Source organism: Halichoerus grypus, chromosome X (assembly GCF_964656455.1).
Source record: "Halichoerus grypus chromosome X, mHalGry1.hap1.1, whole genome shotgun sequence".
Classification (NCBI taxonomy): domain Eukaryota; kingdom Metazoa; phylum Chordata; class Mammalia; order Carnivora; family Phocidae; genus Halichoerus; species Halichoerus grypus.
The window spans coordinates 4527507-4548355 of NC_135727.1; the positions used below are offsets into that span (position 1 = coordinate 4527507).

The following is a 20849-nucleotide window of genomic DNA, read 5'->3' on the forward strand; positions in this document are numbered from 1 at the left end:
CTGAGCCGAAGGGGGATGCTTAACTGACTGAGCCATCCAGGCGCCCACACTACAGTCCATTTAAGAACATTTCCATTACCTCAAAAAGGAACTGTACCCTTTAGCTGTCAATCCCCTGATTATTTCCCTCCCCCAGCCCCTGACCTGTCTCTATGGATTTCCCTCTTCCAGATATTTAATATAAATGGAGTCGTATAATGTGGACTTCATGTTTGGCTTCTTTTACTCAGCATAATGTTTTCAAGGTTCACCTGCACTGCTTTCAGAACTTTGCTCCTCTCTCCCTCCATCCCTGCCTCCACCCTCTCCTTCCATCTCCACCCCTTTTCCCTCCATCTCTTCCTTTTGCTGTGTGTGTAATCCCCTCACAGGGAGCACACTCCTGCTTTTGCCCTATAAAGCTTCCTTTCTTTCTTTTTAAATTATTTATTTGAGAGAGAGAGAGAGAGAGTGTGGAGGAGAGGCAAAGGGAGAGAATCTGAAGCAGACTCTGCAAGGGTATGGAGCCCAACATGGGGCTCGATCCCAGGACCTTGAGATCATGACCTGAGCTGAAATTAAGAGTTGGCTGCTTAACCGACTGAGCTACCCAGGCGCCCCTGCCCTGTAAAGCTTCTTATGAGTTTCCCTATTTCCTCGGATTGCCATGGATGCCATCATTAAGCCCCACCTGGGGGAACCTGGTCAGTTTTGTTTACTGTGTTGTAGGCACATACTGAAAAGAATCCCTTCTGGCAGGAGTGCCATGTTGCTGGGCAGCATTTGCTGGGCAGCAAAGAATCTTTTCCAAGCTTGACATTTTGAGAAAAGCTTCACAGAACTAGGTTTCTTTATTTTAGGAGCTCACTGCTTTCATGAAGTTGGCCTACTGTTCTAATTCCTTGATAAGCAGCTAGACTTTCTTGCTCTCAATTATGGATAATAAATCCCATTTAAAGAATCATGACAGGAAAATCTGTAGTTAATAGCATCTTAAAAATCACACAAATCCAAGCTAACGTTCTACATCCCCGCAGGCTCTGGCTCTGATAGAGCCACTGGTTCCACACGCGTGGTAAGGAATGTTCTCTGGGTGTAGTCGGGCAGAACTCCGCAAAGCTATAATGATCGAGACTGCGTGGTACTGGTGTAGGATACACGTGATTAGGTCAGTCAGACAGAAGGAGAGTCTGAAAATAAGCCCTTATTACATCTCTGGTCAGTTGACTTTTTTAAAAAAAAATCTGGAAAAATAAATATTTTTACATGAGCGGTTTCAGTCCTAGAGATTTTAAAGTAATATTATGTAAGTGACCATTGCTTTTCTGAAAATTGCTCAAATAATGGTTTCAGTAACGTATCACCATAATATAGATACACAGAGCCTCCTTCAGAGAGGTATGCTGTGCTTTTTCATTTTACAGCTTAAAGTCAAATGGAAATTATAGACCTAAAATCCTCTCTAAACTATTGATGAGCTAGATTAAAAAGTATATATAGGGCGCCTGGGTGGCTCAGTTGGTTAAGCGACTGCCTTCGGCTCAGGTCATGATCCTGGAGTCCCTGGATCGAGTCCCGCATCGGGCTCCCTGCTCGGCAGGGAGCCTGCTTCTCCCTCTGACCCTCCCCCCTCTCGTGTGCTCTCTCTCTCTCTCTCTCTCTCATTCTGTCTCAAGTAAATAAATAAAATCTTTTTTTTTTTTTAAGATTTTATTTATTTATTTGAGATAGAGAGAATGAGAGAGAGAGCATGAGATGGGGGAGGGTCAGAGGGAGAAGCAGACTCCCCACTGAGCAGGGAGCCCGATGCGGGACTCGATCCAGGGACTCCAGGATCATGACCTGAGCCGAAGGCAGTCGCTTAACCAACTGAGCCACCCAGGCGCCCCATAAATAAAATCTTTAAAAAAAAAAAAAGTATATATATAATGATAGGTTATCACGTGGTCCTCTTCTCATAAAAACCCACCCATTGGTGTGATCTTCACATTTAGGTACATGTTGGTGTACCAAAAGCCTTCCCAAAGAGTAAGCAAGCATGGTCATTTTAAGGGAAAAACTTGCCATATTCTCAACTTCTATCTATACTTTGATTAAAACTGAATTATGGAGGAATAAACCTGTAGTTGTGGAGATGATCTCCTTTCCCACCTGTCCCTCTTTGTTTAAAAAATTATTGAAGTAAAATTCACGTAACCTAAAATCAGCTGTTTGAAAACATTCACAGTGTTGGGCAACCACCATGTCTCTCCAGTCCCAAAACATTTCCATCCCTCCAAAGTAAAATCCCTTACCCATTCAGCAATTTTTTCCTCCTTTCCCCCCTCCCCTTGCCCCAGACAGTCACCAATGTACTTTCTATATCAGTTGATTTATCTATTTTGGGTATTTCACATAAATACTATCATATAATATGTGACCTTTTGTCTTTCATTTAGCAGAATGTTTTGGGGGCACACCCACCTTATAGCCTGCATATCAGTGCTTCATTCTTTTTATGACTAATATTCCATTGTATGGATAGACCACACGGTTTGTTCATTCATCAGTTGATGGACATTTGGCTGTTTCCACCTTTTGGCTGTTGTGAATACTGCTGCTATGAACATGTGTGTACACAGTCTTGTCTGAATACCTGTTTTTAATTCTTAGGGGCATATACCTGGGAGTGGAATTGCAAGGTCATGTGGTCATTCTACGTTTGAGGTTTTGAGGAACCGCCAAACTGTTTTCCACAGTGGCTGCGCCATTTTACGTTCCCACCAGCTGTGTGTAGGATTCCAGTTTCTCCACATCCTAGCCAACTTATTTCCCCCCTTTTTTCCTGAAGCTTTGTACCCTTTGACTAACACCACCCCATTCCTTCTCCCCCCAGCCCTGTAACCACCATTCTATCTGATTCTATGAATTTGACTACTTTAGATTCCTCCTAAATTAAGTGAGATCGTGCAGTATTTGTCCTTCTGTGTTTGGCTTATTTAACTTAGCATAGTATCCTCCAGGTCCATCTGTGTTGTCCCAAGTAGCAGGATTTCTTTCTATTTAAGGCTGAATAATGTTCCATTTTATTTACATAGCACATTTTCATTAGCCATTCATCCATCAGTGGTCACTTAGATTATTTCTTTCTCACAGCTATTGAGAATACGGTTGCAATGAACATGGACGTGCAGACATATGAGATCCTGATTACCTTTCTTTTGGATATAAGCCTAGAAGTAGGATTGCTAGATCCAGTGGTAGTCCTGTTTCTGTCATTTTTTGGAACCACCATACTGTTTCCGTAGTGGCGGCACCATTTTATATTCCCACCAACAGTGTGCAAGGGTTACCTTTTCTCCACAACCTTACCAGCGTGTTACCTTTTGTGGTTTTTTAAAAATAATATTCATCTTAACAGATGTGAGGTGATACCTCATTTTGATTTACGTTTTCCTGATGATTAGTTATATTGAGCATCTTTTCATATACCTGTTGGCCATTTCTTTGAAGAAATATCTAAGTCCTTTGCCCATTTTCTAACCAGATGATTTTTTGTTTTGCTATAGAGTTGTAGGATTTCCTTACATATTTTGGATATTAACCCCTTATCAGATATGTGATCTACAAATATTTTCTCTCATTCCATATATTGCCTTTTCATTTTGACTGTTTGCTGTGCAGAAGCCTTTTAGTTTGATGTAGTCCCACTTGTCTGTTTTTGCTTTTGTTCCCTGTACTTTTGGTATCACATCCAAGAAATCACTGCCAGGTCTGATGTCAAATTTTTTTTTCCTGTTTTCTTCTAAGGGTTTTATGGTTCTGGCTTTATGTTTATGTCTTTATTTTCCAACTTAAAAAAAGATTATAGCCTTCCTAGTAGTGATGAAGTAGAACTTCATTGTGGTTTTTATTTGTGTTTTCCTGATGACTGAGGAGGTCTTTATACATATTGAATGCTAGACCTTCATCAGATATCATTTACAAGTATTTTCTCCCATTTCCTAGGTTATCTTTTCAGTTTCTTGAAAATGTACTTAGATGCACGGAGGTTTTAAATTTTGATGAAGTTTAATTTATCCTTTTTCTTTTGTTGCTCATGCTTTTGGTGTCATCTCTGAAAATTTGTGGCCAGATTGATCTATTTTGAGGTAATTTTGTATATGGTGTGAGGAAGGGGTCCAACCTCATTCTTCTGCATGTGGATATCCAGTTGTCCCAGCAACATTTATTAAAAAGACCATTCTTTTCCCCCATTGAATGGTCTTGGCACCCTCTTGAAAATCAGTTGACCATAAATATGTGGGTTCTTTTTGTACTCTCAATACTGTGACATTGGTCTATATATATATTCGTATGCCAGTATCGCACAGGTTTGATTACTGTAGGTTTGTAGTGTGACTCTTCTAATTTTGTTCTTACTATTATTTTGGCTATTTGGGCTCCCATGTAATTCCATTTGAATTTTAGGATCAGTTTATCCATTTCTGTAAAAAAAAAAAAAAAAAAAGGCAGTTGAAATTTTGGTAGAGATTGCATAGAATCTGTAGATTAATTTGGGTAATATTGCCATCTTAACCATAGTGAGTCTTCTATGACAATGGGGTATTCCACTTAGACTCCTTTTATTTCTTTCAACACTTTTGTGGCTTTTAGTGTACAAATCTTTACACATCCTTTGTTAAGTTAATTCCTAAGAATTTTATTCTTTTGATGCTATTATAATGGAATCACTTTATTTTCCTTTTCAGATCATTGCTAATATATAGAAATACAATTTTTGTATATTGATCTTGTATCCTGCAGCTTTGCTGGACTTACTATCTCTAAGACAGTTTTTTTTTTGGTGGGGGGTAGGTCTGGATTGTTAAGGTTTTCTATATGTAAGGTCGTGTCATCTTTGACTAGAGATAGTTTTACTTCTTTCTTCACAGTCTAGATGACTTTTTTTCTTGCCTAATTGCCCTGTACAATATTTAATAGAAGTGGTGAGAGTAGACCTCCTTTGTCTTGTTGATGATCTTAGGAGAAAAGCTTTCAGTCTTTCATCCTTAAATACGATGTTTACTGTGGATTTTTCATAGATGCCCTTTGTCAGGTTGAGGAAATTCCCTTCTATTCCTAGATAAAAAGTATTTTTTTTAGCATGAAATGGTTTTGGCTTTTGTCAGATGCGTTTCTGCATCTATTGAGATGATCAAGTGTTTTATTTCCCTTTGTTCTATTAGTTTTGGATATCACAGTGATTGATTTTTCTTATATTGAGCTACCCTTGCATTCCTGGAATAAATCCTTACTTGGCCATGTTTTATAATCCTAATATGTGGCTGGATTTGGTTTGCTAGTATTTTGTTGAGGATTTTGCATTTGTACCCATAAGGGTTAGAGGTCTGTGGTAGATTTGTTATCTAGTTATCTTGTGGTGGCTTTGGTATAAAGTACTACTGGCTTCATAGAATTAGTTAGGAAGTATTCCCTCTACTTTTTGGAGGAGTTTAAGAAGAATTGACTTTGATTTTTCTTTATTTTTTTTTAATTTAAATTCAATTAGCCAAGGTATAGTACATCATTGGTTTTTGATATAATGTTCAATGATTCATCAGTTCAGTATAACACCCGGTGCTCATCACATCACATGCCCTCCTTAATGACTTTGATTGTTCTTTAAATATTTGGTAGAAATCATCAATGAGGACTTCTGGTCCTGGGATTTTCTTTGTGGGAAGTTGTTAAATCCCTGATTCACTCTCTTTACTTGTAGGTCTAGTCAGATTTTGTGTTTCTTCTTGAGTCAGTTTTGGTGGTTTCTGTACAGGAATTTGTCCATTTCATCTAGGTTATCTAATTTATTGTAATATAATTGTTCAGTGTTCCTTAATTCTTTTTATTTCTGTACAGTTGGTGGTAATGTCTCTCCTTCATTCCTGAATTTAGTAATTTGGGTCTTCTTTCTTTTTGTCTTGGGTCATGTAACAGTTCATCAATTTTGTTGAAAGAATCCAATTTTTGGATTTGTTTTTTTCTGTTTTTTATATTCTCTATTGCAATTGTTTCTGCTACAATTTTTATTTTCTCCTGCTTGATGTAGGTTTGGTTTCCTCTTTAATTTCTTTTTTTTTTTAAGATTTTATTTATTCATTTATTTGAGAGAGTGGGGGGAAGGGCAGAGGGAGAAGGGGAGAGAGAATCTCAAGCAGATTTGCTGCTGAGCATGGTGCCCGATGTGGGGCTCAATCTCCTGACCCTGAGATCATGACCTGAGCTGAAATAAGAGTTGGACCCTTAACTGACTGAGCCACCCAGGCACCCCTATCTAATATTTTAATGTGAAAGATTAAGCTATTGATTTGAGACCTTTTTTTTTTTTTTAAATGTCAATGTTTACAGCTAGAAATTCCCCAGCCCCCAGCACTGCTTTCATAATAACACATAAGTTTTGGTATGTTGTGTTTTCTTTTTCATTCATCTCAAGGTATTTAATAATTTGCCCTGTGATTTCTTCTTCAACCCATTGGTCCAAATCTTCCTTTCTGATTTTCTATCAAGCTTTTCTATCTATGATTGAAAGGATGGTATTGAAATCTACAACTATTATTGTCAAGTTGCCTATTCTTCAATTTTTGCCATTTTTTTTCCTTCTTGTATGTTGGGGCTTGATTGTTGGGTGCATATATGTTTAAAATTTTATCTTTCTGCTGGATTTATCCTTTCATGATTACAAAATGTCATTCTTTGACTCTTGTAACAGTGTTTGTCTTAATGTGTGTTTTATCTGATAGTAATATAGCTACTCCAGCTCTCCCACAGTTGCTATTTGTATCATATACTTTTACCCATCTTTTTACTTTCAACCAATTCCTAATAGTAGGAACAGTTACACCAAAGTCTTGATGTCTAAGGAAAGAAACTATTAGAAAACTGATACATAGTATGCTATGTGATAGGAGTGAAAGAAGTCTGTATTTTTAGAGGAGTCTGGTTGAGCTGAAAAACCTAATAGTTACAGGAGTAACAACCATGCTTATATAAAATATTTTGGTGGTATTATACTACTTTCAGTTTATAAGACATTCCCATACTCTACTGGGAACATAACCTCAGTCCATCCCTGCACAGTATTATTTATGGTTATGATGCCAGGTTGATACTGGTGGAAACCAAGGCCTGAAGCTCCCAAGGGTCGTGCTCAAGCTCTGGAACCCCCCGGACCATGGGGTCCTGTCCAGCAGATCTAGGCTGAACACCTCGCTCCATTAATCTTCAGGTTATTTGTGGGACCATGTCTGCCTTACCACCAGTCCTCTGAAGAAAAGTGAATGGAACTCATCTCATTTAAACCTTCTGCATTTCTTTGTCATCCTCAAAGGAGTTGTCAGAGGCCTTAGAGGGGCCTCAAGGACTAAGACAAGTGCACCATACTCATGATGTAACATCCCTGAGCCATGAAGTGGCTGCTGTATTTTGTTACTAAATGTGTTCCCATGCTGTCCCCCTTCCCCACTTTAGCGAGATGGAACCATGGCAGCACCACAACTAAGAGGCCAGGAACAACCAGAGCTCCAGCAAAGCCTGCAGGTAAAGCTGCCGCTCTGAGGGGGGGGCAGTGAAGAAGGGTACCGTGGAGCTCTCTTTGGGGCAAATGTCCGAAGAGCTCCCTGTGCTTTAACCAGTTGACTTTCTCTTGTATGTTTTGGGGCCCACTGCAGATGATGATTTTAACTTGGCTGATGCCCTGGATGACCGAAATGATCGAGATGACGGCCGCAGGAGACCGAGCGCAGGAGGAGGAGGAGGTAAGTCAGAGCTGGCTGGAAGCACCGGCCAGCATGGCGGCTCCCTGGCCGCGTTGTCGCTCCTTCACCACAGTGGCCTGCAGAGCCCCCCAGGGCCCAGCAGAGCCAAGGCGTAGGAGAACCCTAAATAGTAGTTCACAAACATTTTGGTCTCGACTCCCAAAATCATTGAGGATTTCAAAGGCTTTTGTTTCTGTGTACATTTTTTGCACATTTCTGTAATGTCTCAGCAGAAGAGCTAGATTCACTCTGTTTCCGGATTCAGTTGTAATGAAGTGTATGAAGGAAATCTGGCCTCATATACATATGCAGTTGAAAAAGGGAGGAATATTTTAATTGACTTTTTAGGTCATTGTTGTAGATATTCTTCTTTGTTAAGACACCAAAACTCAGGCGGCGGTTTCTTACCGTTTCAGTGTAGTGTGGAATGTGACACCGTATCGGTGAACTTTTCATACTCGATTCCATTAAACCCTTGAGGACTTGCTTGGACTTTCAATGGAATTTTTACCCATTCGTAGTTTTATATATTGTGCGTTGGTCATTTGGAAATACTGGTGTCCTGAGGTCTTTTGAACTTCCAAATAATGCCATGTTTCATTATGCAGTACCCCAAACTCACATTTGTTAATGTCACTCCCAGCTCCTTAGATCAAGTCTTTAGTATTGGGAGGCTGCTAAGCTCACAGTAGTAGATACAGATTTTTCAAAATTCTAAGTTTTGTTTGAAATCTTACCATTGGCAACAGATCTTGCCAGTGGTTTTCTTTGAAGGGACAGCGTCATTTCATTTCATTTTCAAGAAAACATCTGCCAAATATTCAAGCTGCCATAACCCTAGTTTGACCATCACTGATTCTTTCTAGGAAAAGTGGTCTTCTGTGGCACGGAGCCACTGATAAACTCAAAACCAAAATAGTCACTCAAGTGCACTCCAAAGTAGTACGGTTGACTCAAAAAACATGGCAGAAATACTTTCAGCCTACTTTCCATTTCCTCACACACAACATTAAAGTCGTGTACTCAGCGGTTAAGCCAGAATCCATTTTTTTCTGTTTCCTTGTATTACTTTTCTATTGCGTCATAACAAATGATCACAAGCTTCACGAGTTAAGGTAGCACCCATTTATGAACTCCGTTTCCTTTGGTGAGTGAGGCGTTCAGGAACAGTAAGCCGAGCTTTCTAAAGTCCAGGGCCTCCCGAGCTGCCATCATGACGTCAGCCCGGCCTGGTCTCCTCTGAGCTTGGGTTCTCCTCCAAGTTCGTGTGGTGGTTGGCAGAGTACCTTTACTTGCAGTCGTAGAACTGATGGAGAAAGACAGAGACGGGAGAGCTGGGAGAGGAGGACTAACTCTGTTGCTTCTAGTGTCTGAGCTCAGGAAGGCCTCACCCTGCTTGCCTGCTTGAGTCAGGCCCACTGAGGATAATCTCCTTTCTGATTCAGGCAAAGTCAAACTGATTTGGGGCCTTAATTACATCCGCAACATCTCTTTACCTTTGGCGGCTAATATAACCTAATGGCAGCGGGGATGGCCACCTTGTTCATGGTCCCACTCACGCTCCAAGTGATGGGAGATTATGCAAGGTGTGTCCTCTAGTGGGAGGGAATCTTAGTGCCCTGTTAGAATTTTGCCTATCATATTCATCAGGGACATTCTTAACTGGCAGTCAGTCTCTGGGGATGTTGGGCAACACTAACACAAGATTTTTGTCCCTGAAAAATGTGTTGTGGTATTGACACGTATATTTGGTTTTCTCCAGGTTTTTCAGACAAGGATCTTGAAGACATTGTAGGCGGTGGTGAATACAAACCTGACAAAGGTAAAATTAGGAGCATTGATTTGTCTAAACGCCTTCATCTCATTACAAATGTGATTACATGGCGACCAGATTAATTGAGCTGTTCTCACTCAGCCTCTGGGATATAAGAGGTCGTTTTTAGACATCCTGCTTACAACTTGGAGGGCTCACTTGGAATCATGTGGGCTGTGCAGCGCAAAGGGGGAGGGCTTTATAAGCCAATTTGGAAAAGCCACACGTTCCCCCTGGCGTCCCCAAGGCAAAGTGCAGCATGGCTAATATCTCCATCCCGAGCCAGAGCCGCTTGCCCAGGCGGCACCAGTGACTGGGGACCACTCCTGCCCCCAACCTGGGGATCCTGTCACCCTTGGGTTGGGAAGAGCAAGGCTCATCATGACAAGCATTTTTTTAGGAGACCCAGAGCAAGTCTGACATCTTTTAAAATATCTTTTTAGTTTAAAATAGTTTAAAACTCAGGGTGCCTGGCTGGCTCAGTCCGTAGAGCGTGCAACTCTTAATTGTCTGGATCAAAAAGGAGATTATCCTCAGGGTTGTGAGTTCGAGTCCCACATTAGGGATAGAATAAAATAAAATTAGTTTAAAACTCACAAGAAGTTATAAAAATTATTCAGGAGAATTTCTGTGTACTGTTCACCCAGGGTCCCCTGAAGGTCGCCACTGACCTTACAAATAACAGGAGTGTGTTGTCAGAGGAAGTGGGCATTGGTACAGACTGTGATTAAGTCGCATACAGACCCGATTCAGATTGCATCAGCTTTTGCATGTACTCATGTGTGCATGCGCACACGGTGGGTCTATGAAATTTCGTCATGTGTGTAGATTTCAGTGACCGCGACCAACCAGGATGCCGAATACAGAACTGTTCCATCACCACAAGGAAACCCCCTCGTGCTAGCCCTTCTTAGTCCTGCCCTTCCCCTCCCTCCAAAACCACCAAAGATTTAAACCTTTTATCCTAATACACATCAAGATCTGATCCTACTATGGAGAGGATCAGCCGGATTTGATGTGGCAAAATAAGCTATGATTGGAACTTGCGATTGTTACTTGCGGTGGTTGCCTGTTTTGATGGTATGTTGTGGTTGTAACTTGTAGTTAGGATGCGAAGTTGTTACGGTTGTGACTGGCGTGATCGCAGCCTGTTGTGGGGGCAGGTTGTGACTTAGCATGTCCTGCGTGAATGAGTTAGGAGTGTGTCTGGTTGTGGCGTTAGCGTTTGCCCCCTTCTTGCAGGGACCGTGTACATTTCCTGTGGAACAGTGTTCTCTTCCGATTAAAGGATACCGTAGTCACATCTGTCCTTCAGAACACCTTTCCAGACAATGTCATCTTGGGTAAAAAGTTCTAAAAGCCACTAAACGAAACTCACAGGTGTCAGGAGAACATGGAACATTTAAAGGGCAAACCCAGCAAATTGGCCAATTACTCCTGGGTGACAAATGGTATTTCCAGATGGTGAGATGCGGGCAGCGGTAGCAAGTGGGAGCGTGCGCTCGGATGGAAGCCTGAATGGCACGCTGGGGGCTTATTACCAGTACATGTTTTAGCAAGGAAGAAGTGTTGGAAAATTCTTTAATTAGGCTCATATTTAAACTTCTCGTCTAAAGAATAATCCATTGTTAGCTTAAGTTATACCCTCTGTCGTTATAAGCGTCATTAAAAGAAAATAAAGGGGGTCCCAGCAAAAAATACAAGTGTGAGCCTGGTCCCACATGGTCATGATGAGCACACGATGAAATTCTCAGACATTCTCCTCTACGCAGACATGCTAATGCCACGAGTGAAGATAAAACATCCTATTTCAATACGTGATAATCATCAGCATAAAAAACGATCCTAATTAACGCATTTTCCAACTTTGGGTCTTAGGCACATACGCTAGACTCAACTGTAGTTTTGGAGTTTGTTTTTGAAATAATATGTTATCTGTTATATAGGTTTTTTTTCTCAAGAAAATATTTCTGTCGGTCTTGCAGGAGCGCCCCGTATTTTGCTTGTGGGTGACAGGGGCAGTCTCTTGTCAACAGGTCCTGCCAGCCGCCTCCGTTCCCTGGCACTTTCACCCACTGAGAAACCTGAGGCCAGTTTCCACTCCTCATTGTCTCCTCTGGGTCTACACCTTAGTGTATGCAAGCCTCAACTCCCACTCCTGAGTTGCTCTTTGGTCCCCAGTGACCTTGATGGTCACAGCTCTCTGTCCCGTGTGTCCTCTGCAGTATTTGACTTCGATGACCATCTGCTGCTTCATATTCTTTTCTCCCGCCTCCTCCTGGCACTCTCCCACTTTCTTGGTCTCATTCCCTTCTTCCTAAATGCTGTTGCCTGCTGGGAAGGTTTCCTTGGGTGTCCTATTCAGTATATCATTCTCTTCCTCGCTGGAAGTGATTGATTTTAGAAGCAAAGACCTGAGTCTTGAGTGTATTCGTCACTTAGTGGGATGTCGCTACTTCTGTACCCTTTAAGTGGGCAGGAGTAGGCAAGAAGTATGTGGTTATCTCCTAAACCGTGTATACACATGCATCTATGATTATTTCTCTATTCATCAACATTTATATTGACCTAAACATGAGTTCATACCTATTCTCCAACTGTGATCCAGTGCCCCAAGCTTTCTTGTGGCCTTCCTTTCTTGCTTCTCCGTAACTTCCCTCTCTGCCAGGGAGAAACCTACCATTCGTCAACGATTTGCGTGCTTGCTCAATTTTGGTATCCGCTCATACCTCTCTGAGGAACAACTTTACCATCGACAGTACAGGGTTTATATTTAAATCCTTTGGTCTTTCCCTTACAGTTTCTAGTCAAAATAGCCTTTTTTAAGGTTACTTGGGTCGGCTCCTCTCTCCCTCCTCCTCCGTTTCTCAGCCTGCATCCCGTCCTGGGATCGCCTGCCCAGCTAGTCGAGGTTTTGTTTCATTCTTTTGCTTACATACATTAAAGTTCACTCTTTGTGATGTACAATTGTGTGGGTTTTTACAAATGCATTTGGTCACGTGTCCACCACCCAAGTACCAGACAGAACTGTCCTGTCACCATAAACGTTCTTCTGTCCATCCGCCTCGTACTCAGCCACTCTCCCTTCCTCAACCCTAATCTGTTTTCTATTAGTGTAACCACTAATCTGTTTACCTTCTGCATAGCTTTGCCTTTTCCTTACTGTCCTATAATTAGAATCATGCAGCGTGTAGCCTTTGCAGACGAACTGCTTTCACTTAGCAGTATGCGTTGAAGGTTCCTCCATGTCTTTTCATGGCTTGATAGTGTATTTCTTTTTAGCATTGAATAATATTCCTTTGTCTGGATGGAGCACTTTTTGTTAGCTGTTTACCTGTTGAAGGACATCCTGGTTGCATCCAGTTTTTGACGCTTATGTATAAAGCTGCTATAAACATTTATAAGCACTTACAGGTTTTTGTGTGGACGTAAGTTTTCAGTTCACTTGGAACTGTGTGTATGATTGCTGGGTCATATGGTAAGTCGGTGTTTAACTTGGTGATAAACTGCCCAGCTGTCTTCTAAAGTGGCTGCACCATCTTGCTTTCCCATGAACAATGAATGAGAGTTCCTGTTGCTTCACGTCCTCATCAGCAATTGGAATTGTCAGCTCTTTTGGATTTGGGACATTCTAATAGGTAGGTAGGGGTATCTCATCATTTTTCCATTTTGTTTTAAAGATTTTATTTATTTATTTGAGAGAGAGAGCGTTGGGTGCACAAGCAAGGAGGAGAGAGAGAAGCAGGCTCCACACTGAACAGGGAGCCCAATGCGAGACTCAGTCCCAGGATCCCGGGGTCATGACCTGGGCCGAAGGCAGACGCTTAACCGACTGAGCCACCCAGGTGCCCCCGTTTTTTCATTTGTATTTCCCTAATGAGAAGTGATGTTGAACATCTTTTTATATTCTTATTTTATATTCTTTGGTGAAGTCTGTTCAGATTTTTTGCCTTGTAAAAAAAATTGGGCTTTTTGCTTTTACAAGTTCTTTATATAATCTGGGTACAAGTCCTTTATCAGGTATATGATTTTGAAAATATCTTCTCCCAGTCTATGGCTGTCTTTTCCTTTTCTTAATAGTGTTGTTTGTTGAATATTTATTTCTTTATAAAGGTCAGTTTATCAGGTTTTTTATGAATCATGCTTTGGTGTTTAAGAACAATCAAAGTCATGGAGATTTTTTTCCTATGTCTTCTAAAGGTGTTATAGTTTTAGCTTGTATGTTTAGGTCTTTGCTGCTCCATTTTGAATTAATCTGTATATGGCGTGAGATAGGGGTCCAACCTTATTCTTTTGCATGTGGATATCCAATTGTGGCATTGTTTGCTGATTAGATTATCCTTTCCCCACTGAACTGTCTTGGCTCCCTTGGTGAAAACCCGTTGACCATAAGGGTAAGGTTTTGTTCCTGGACTCAGTCTGCTCCATTGATCTAACCCTATGGCTGGCCTTCACCCAATAGCAGACTGTCTCTGCTGAGCATGTGCTCGGCTTCAGGGCAAGCAAGGCTCTGTGGAGAGTTTATTAAGCCCCCTGTGGTTGTCTTACCTCTCCACCTCCTTTTTAAATCCCTGGCAAGGTGACTGGTGGCTTGCTGGGGCTGAAGGAGCCGCTGGCTCTCCCTGTTTCCTCGCCACTGAGAGGCTGACGGTGCTCCAAGTCACACGGGCTTTTGTGGCCTGTCTACCGTTCCCCAGTCCCACTGGCTGCTGGAAGACCTTGGGGGCAGGGGGAACAAGAGAAACCCTGGACGCAGAGGCCACAGACTCCAGCTCTTCTCGCTGGAACTAAATCCGTTTCCTGACATGGCTGCCTCTGAATGTCCGGGGTTATAGCTGCTTTTTGAGGAGAGGATTTGTTGACCTCCTCACTTGGTCATGCCAGAAGTCCTCTCCCCTAGTGTCATTTGAATTTAGAATCTTCTCTTTGCTTCCCCTCAAGCCCAGGTCCACATCCCCTCCCCTCTTGGGTCGTTACCTTAACCTCTTAACTGGTCTCCTGGCTCCAGTTTGTCCCCCCACACCGCTGCCAGAGAGAACCCTCAGGAGCACAAAACTGCTTTGGTCAGTCCTCTGTTTAAAACTATTGTGTACTAATGAAAAGACAAACAGCCCAGTTAAAAAAAAACGAGCATTTAAAAAAAAAAAAACGAGCATAAGATTTGAATGGACACTTTATATAGAAGGAAATTATATGAAGATGTTCAAAATCATTATTCATTGGGGAAATGCAAATTAAATCCACAACGAACTACCACAACGCATCCACCAGAGTGGCTAAAATTAGAAAGACTGACAATACCAAATGTCAATGCAGATGTGGGTTAACTGAAACTCTCCTACATTGTTGGTGACAATGGAAAGCTTCGTAAAATACTGAACATAGACCTACCCAGTGACTCAGCAGTCTCACTCCTATTCCAGAGAAATGAGAGCTTCTGTCCAAAAAAGACTTATAAAGAATATTCATAGCAGCTTTATTTATAATAGCAAAACAAAAACAAAAAACACTGGGAACAGCCCAACTACCAGCAGCAGAATGAATAGACAAATTGTGATATCTTTATATATTCATATGACAGAACGAATTGCCAATATAAAAACATGGGTAAATATCAAAAATGTTATGCCGAGTGAAAGAAGTCAATGAAAAGAGAGTGCATACTATATGAGCCCAACCATATGAAATTCTGATACTTGCAAAACTGATCTATAAAGTTAGAAACGAGGTCTGTGGCTCCCGGGGTTGGGATGTGGACAGGGGTCGATAGGGCAGGGACACGAGAGAACTTTCTGAGGTGACGGTGCTGTTATATATTTTGGTGGAGGTACGGCTTCCGCAGGGGGCTGCATCTGCCCAAACTTATCAAATAGTACACGTAAGATTTGTGTATTTTACCATATGTAAATTTTACCTTAAAAAAGGGCATCCTAAGCAAATGTGGAACCGTAGGTCATAATACATTTAGGGGTGGTGTGTACGGATGTCTGTGACTGCCTTTGAAATGCAGCGTAGAAATAAGAGTGATGAATGGATGGAGGGACGGATGGACAGGCGGACGGACATGTGATATAGCACATGGTGCCAAACACTATAGAATTCAGAGGGTGGATAAGAGTGTTCACTGTACAATGTTTTCAACTTTTTAGTATGTTTGAAATTTTTCTTAATTAAATATAGGGAAAAATTTTTAAAGAAGCCAAAAGACAAGCCTCTTTAATGGCTCCCCACCACCTACAGGATGATTTCAAGCCCCTCAGCCTGCCGAGCTGTCTGTCTGCCACGCGCTGTTCTTGCACCTGATGAATTCCCACTCATTTCCCGGAGAGGGCTAAGCTCCCCATCCCTTAAGAGATGCCTCTAAGATCGGCTCCGCCACTCTGTGTCCCTCTGCGGCCCAACCCAGGATGGCCCTCAGGCGTGACAGCCCCGTCCTGCCTTCATTGTCCTCGTGGAACCTCTGTCACCCTGCTGGCGCAGGCTAGCCCGCACCGTGCTGAGTGACACACTTTCACTCCTGCTGGATTTGGCTTCCCAAAGGCAGGCGCCTCTTTTCTTGTGTACCCCTGGCACCCCAGTAAGTGTTTGCTGAAATGAGGGGGACTAAAATGGAACAGACCCTCTCATGCATGCCTCCCTGTGAAGGGAAGGGTGACACGCTTGATGAGCTCGGCTGCTGACCCTCTGGGCCACATCTGTCATGGGGTCATGGCATGCAGTGCTTTCTCCTGGACCCCAAAGGGCCCTCTGGCTGGGTAAGTGTGCTCTTAGAGGCCGTGAACTCTGTGATCTGGTCTGTGAACCCAGCTTTCCCCCAGCTGAGCTCCAAGGGGATTTCGTGAGAGGGGAGAGGACAAATAGGAAGCTTCCATTGGGCTGCAGGCCAGGTCCTCTAAGGAAGCCCTGACCTCGCCGATGCTGGTGTACTTGCCAGGCTCTTTGTGAAGCGAGTGCTTTGCCTGATATTCCTCTGGCTCCTTGCATCTGTTCTTAGTTGGTAAAGGATCTGGAGTGGAGGGGGGTGTCATTAGCACCCCCAGATCACCCCCACTGGCGTGTTGTCCAAAACCCCTTGATAGGTTGACGCAAGGAATCCACTGGGGATGGGAGGGGAGAGTGGGCCAGGGAGGGCGCCTAAAGGGATGGGTCACAGCCTTTCCATTCTTGGGGGGGTTCTCCTCAGAGATGGTCGTGGGGCAGCACCTGTTCAGTGCTCTGGCTGGAGAGTGAGCGTTCTCATCTCGGAGGTGGGGGATGGGGGAGATCCGCGCCTTCGAGACTTTCCGAGACAGTGAGGAATGGCATCCCCAGTGGTTAGCTGAGGCAGCCGTCTTCTGGACAGTTTTTTCAGTTTGACTTGACTTTGTATCCATGGGTCATTTGAAGCAAGTCCTTTTCCTTCTTTATTCATTTTTAATTTTTTATTTTGCATTTCTGCTGCTCATCTTCTTATAATGAAAATAAATTTATAAAAAATCTAGAAGTCCCAGCTGTGGCTGTTGGAAGACTAACATACTTACGAAAGTCCTTAAACACTTGAACATCCCCCCGCCCCCAGCAGTTCTAGATAGAATCTCCCCACCGTTCCGCGGCTCTCCGTGCCCTTGGCAAATCAGATGTGTCAGGCGCTCGCTGTGAGCCCTGGGCTATGCTGTTGTCAGAGAAGGGTGAATACGTGCCTTGCATCCCTGCCTCCCAGGAACGTGCTTGTGGCGGCCTGAAGACTGACGTGTGCGCGGGTACGTGCGTTGTTGTCTTTTGCATTTGAGGATGCGCTGGATCTAGCGCTTCTGTTCATGCCAGGGCATATTTAGGACTTCCTCGCGGACGAATGCTTCCTGTCCTAGCGTGCCCTGTACGGACAGTGCTCGCCACAGCTGTAGGAGTTCTTCTAGCTAGGACAGTCCCTGTAGTTTCTCTGGCATTCCGCATAGCGAGCTGGATGCATAGGCTTCTGTTCTCGAAGACAGTGGCAGCATGAGATATGCTGTTCAGGGGGATTTCTAGCACAAGAGAGGGCAACCCTGGCCTCTGGTATGTAAGCGTGGTGTATAATGTAATTGTGAACCCAGGAGGCAGGTAGGGATACAAAACGTACCGTCCTTGAAAATGAAGATCCTGCCAGCAGCGTGTGGAATAGCTTCTTTGAGCTGTCCCTCCAGGTGTGGGACAATAGGGGCTGGTATGTTTGAAACGTGTCTTATAAATTACATGAAAGGACTCCTTTATTGTTTTACCATCTAGGAAGAATCACCAGTAATACTTTGGAGTATATGCTTGTAGTACTTTTTCTCTAGATAATATACATTTGTAAATATTTATTTTTATAAAAATGGGACCATGCTGCTTTTTTAAAACCAGTTTTTATTCAGTAACACCCTGACTGTCTTTCTCGGTCATTAAAGAGTGCTCTAAAATACTGTGTTAATGAGTGCATGATGTTATACCATAATTTATTTAACCAGTTCCTATTTTGAGCGGTCTCTCCCTCCGGCTATTTACTGCTCGACACCATGCGGTGATAAACCTCCTCAGAGCCAAATACACAAAACCCTCAGTGTTTGTCAGCGAAATTCCTAGATGTTGACTTGCTGGGTCACAGGAAGTATAAAGTTTTAATGATGCGACTCTTCAAGTGTACTGCCAAGTGGCCTTCCCCTGAGGTACCGGTGTCCCCTCCTGCCTGTCCTCACCTTCCCTGGGTATGCTAGTTTTGTAATCTTTGTAAATTTGATCAGTATAAAATGCTGTCCTGTTGACATTTGCATTTCTTTGACTACAAGAGAGGTGGAACACTTTTTACCTCTAGATCTTATTAGACCCTCTTAAAATATTGTGTTGAATTCCCTGTTCACATTCGTTGCCCATATTTTTTTTTTTTTTTCTTTTTACTGGAGTCTGCATCTTTTCTCGTCGACTTGTAAGGACTCCTTTTACATTAGGGATAATTAAACCCTTCCCATAAATTCCAAAAACATCTGTATTCATTAACTGGTAGACCTTTGGGTAGTTTCCACTTTTTGGCTTGTGTGGATAACGCCATCCTGTCTACATTTCATGTAACATTCTTGTAGCTCACGATCATACAGATTGTGAGGTTCAAGACTCGAGGTGAAAGAAAGGGGAGGTTGAATTGCTCAAACCTATGTGGAAATCTGCTGACCTGAGCACATGAGCAGAGGACGCCTAGGAGAAGACTGCCCCTGCCCTCGGCGGTGGCCACGTCCAGTGCAGCAGAAGGGACCACCGATGGGCCAACACCATCAGACTCCGGATCCTCACAAGCGACCTCGCTGCGGACCTGCTGGTGCACAAAGGACCCTGTGTCGTCCTCTCTGCTCGGTGCTCTCCAACGGCACTGACCGTGCTTTTGAAATAACCATTCATATCCAATCAGGGATCTTTAACTCAAGGATTCAGCCCTAAGTGGGAACATAACAAACCTCATTTTCTATCCCCCACACTCTTTAAAAAAAAAAAAAATAGACTTTATTTTTCAGAGCAGTTTTAGGTTCACAGCAAAATTATGCCCCCCCCCCCCCGTTACCAACACCCCCCCCACCAGAAGGGCACATGTGTTACAGTCCATGAACCTGTGCATCCCCGGACTCCAGTTGGTGAAGGAAGTGCCAGAGTTCATTGCTTCCAACATCCCAGAGCGGTTTCCCTTAAAAATCCTGGGCCCTGGGCGTACAGCCCCCCTCCATGAATGAGCACTCTGCCCTGAGAAGAAGGGAGAGCCCAAGGCTAATGAATGTCCTGAAATGGCACCAGTTGCTCGTCAGGGCGCTGCTGTCTGGGGAGGTAAGTGTGTGTGTGTTGAGTTCTGTGCAGTTTTATCACGCTTACGGGTATAGACGCGTGTGACTGCCACCAGGGCCCTGATAAAGACCAGTTCTGACACCGAAGGGCCCTTTCAGAGTCAAGCCGTCTCTCCCGCCCCGCCGCCCTAATCCCTGCCACCCACTGATCTGTTCCGGAGCCTTTCGAATTTCAAAATACTGCATCAGGGACTGCAGATCTCTCTGGATGGTGGAATTATGAGTTGTTCTTATGCTAGTCTTCCATCCTTTATTTTTTTAAAAAAAAAACCAAAGTTCAATAGAAGCATTTTCTGCAATCAGATAAAGAATCGAGACTTCTTCCCGGAGACAGCACATACATGGGCTACGGGTCGTGGGGTAGTGCGAGCAGCTCTGCCACCTGCTGGCAAGTCCCTCACCTGCAAGCCTGCTCCCTCCCCTGGAAGATCAGGGTGCTAGGTGCACCTGCCTCTCCACGTTGCAAAGAATCCCATGTATGAAGAGCTGGGATAGAACATGCTCAGGGCACAGTCACTGTCATTTTACAAATAATGAGTTGTACCTGGCGGCCTGGGCTTTGCGGCTGATAGGCAGAAGGAAGCAGGTCCTGCCGAAGTCAGGTAGAAGCCCACTGGGGATTTACTGGAGGCGGGGGGTGCTGTGGCAGGGGTAGAATCGGGGTCAGTGAGTTGGGAAGAGGCTGCCCACAAGCTGGGGGGTCACAGGCTCACGGTTTTTATCCTTCTTCCAGGTGATGGTCGGTATGGCAGTGACGACTCTGAATCCGGTGGGTTTGTGTCCCGAGGAGACCTAGTGCCGGCCTTCCCCTGTTTCCAGGAGAGAGCCACCCGGCCAGCAGCAGAAGGATACAGTGATTTAAGAGAATGAAGCATGAAAATCGGGGTCCCCGGGGAGGTGGCCCCACGGGAGCCTGCTGGCCTGAGAGGTGGAAATCCTTAGGGAAAACGAGAAGCGCTTGGCAGACGCCTTAGATAGAAGTGGCTTTGCCCTGTCACACTGGCTTGGGGGTCGCGGGCGTTTGAAAGAGCTTAGCTCGGTGGCGAGAGGAGAGCCAGGTGCCTGAGGCGGTGTCGCGGGGCTGTTGGCCTGGTGCCGCGTCTCTTCACGTCTTCCCCTCTCCCCCCCCTTGCCCAGGAGTGTCGGCCGAGGCCAGCACCATCGCGGGTGTGGCCAGCGCCCTGGCCATGGCCCTGATCGGCGCGGTCTCCAGCTACATCTCCTACCAGCAGAAGAAGTTCTGCTTTAGCATCCAGCGTAAGTGCAACTGCCCCGTGGCCTCCGAACCAAGGGGCCAAGGCCTTTCAAGGGAGAGGGGCAGAAACGGGGGCACGATTCGGGTCCATTCCAGAGCCTGCCCCAGACCGACTCCTGAGTGGGCTTTCCGGGGTGGACAGGTCGAGGCTGGACCCAAGTGTAAACTGGTTGTGTTTCCGTGGGCAGCGCGGGGGACGCTGACGTTTG

At 44.0% G+C, this 20849-nt stretch overlaps 1 protein-coding gene across 5 annotated transcripts in view; it reads left to right on the forward strand.

Annotated features, from left to right (window-relative positions):
- The window catches only part of CD99L2 (CD99 molecule like 2), an 86634-nt gene that overhangs the window by 58091 nt on the left and 7694 nt on the right, over window positions 1-20849 (forward strand). For 3 of the 5 annotated variants that reach the window (XM_078065123.1, XM_078065125.1, XM_078065122.1), the window contains exons 3-7: window positions 7465-7533; window positions 7665-7751; window positions 9514-9573; window positions 20119-20154; window positions 20523-20642. In XM_078065123.1, the coding sequence (XP_077921249.1) occupies window positions 7465-7533; window positions 7665-7751; window positions 9514-9573; window positions 20119-20154; window positions 20523-20642 (372 nt within the window). The remainder of the gene's footprint in view (window positions 1-7464; window positions 7534-7664; window positions 7752-9513; window positions 9574-20118; window positions 20155-20522; window positions 20643-20849) is intronic. The other 2 variants (XM_078065126.1, XM_078065124.1) reach the window with 1 other exon arrangement.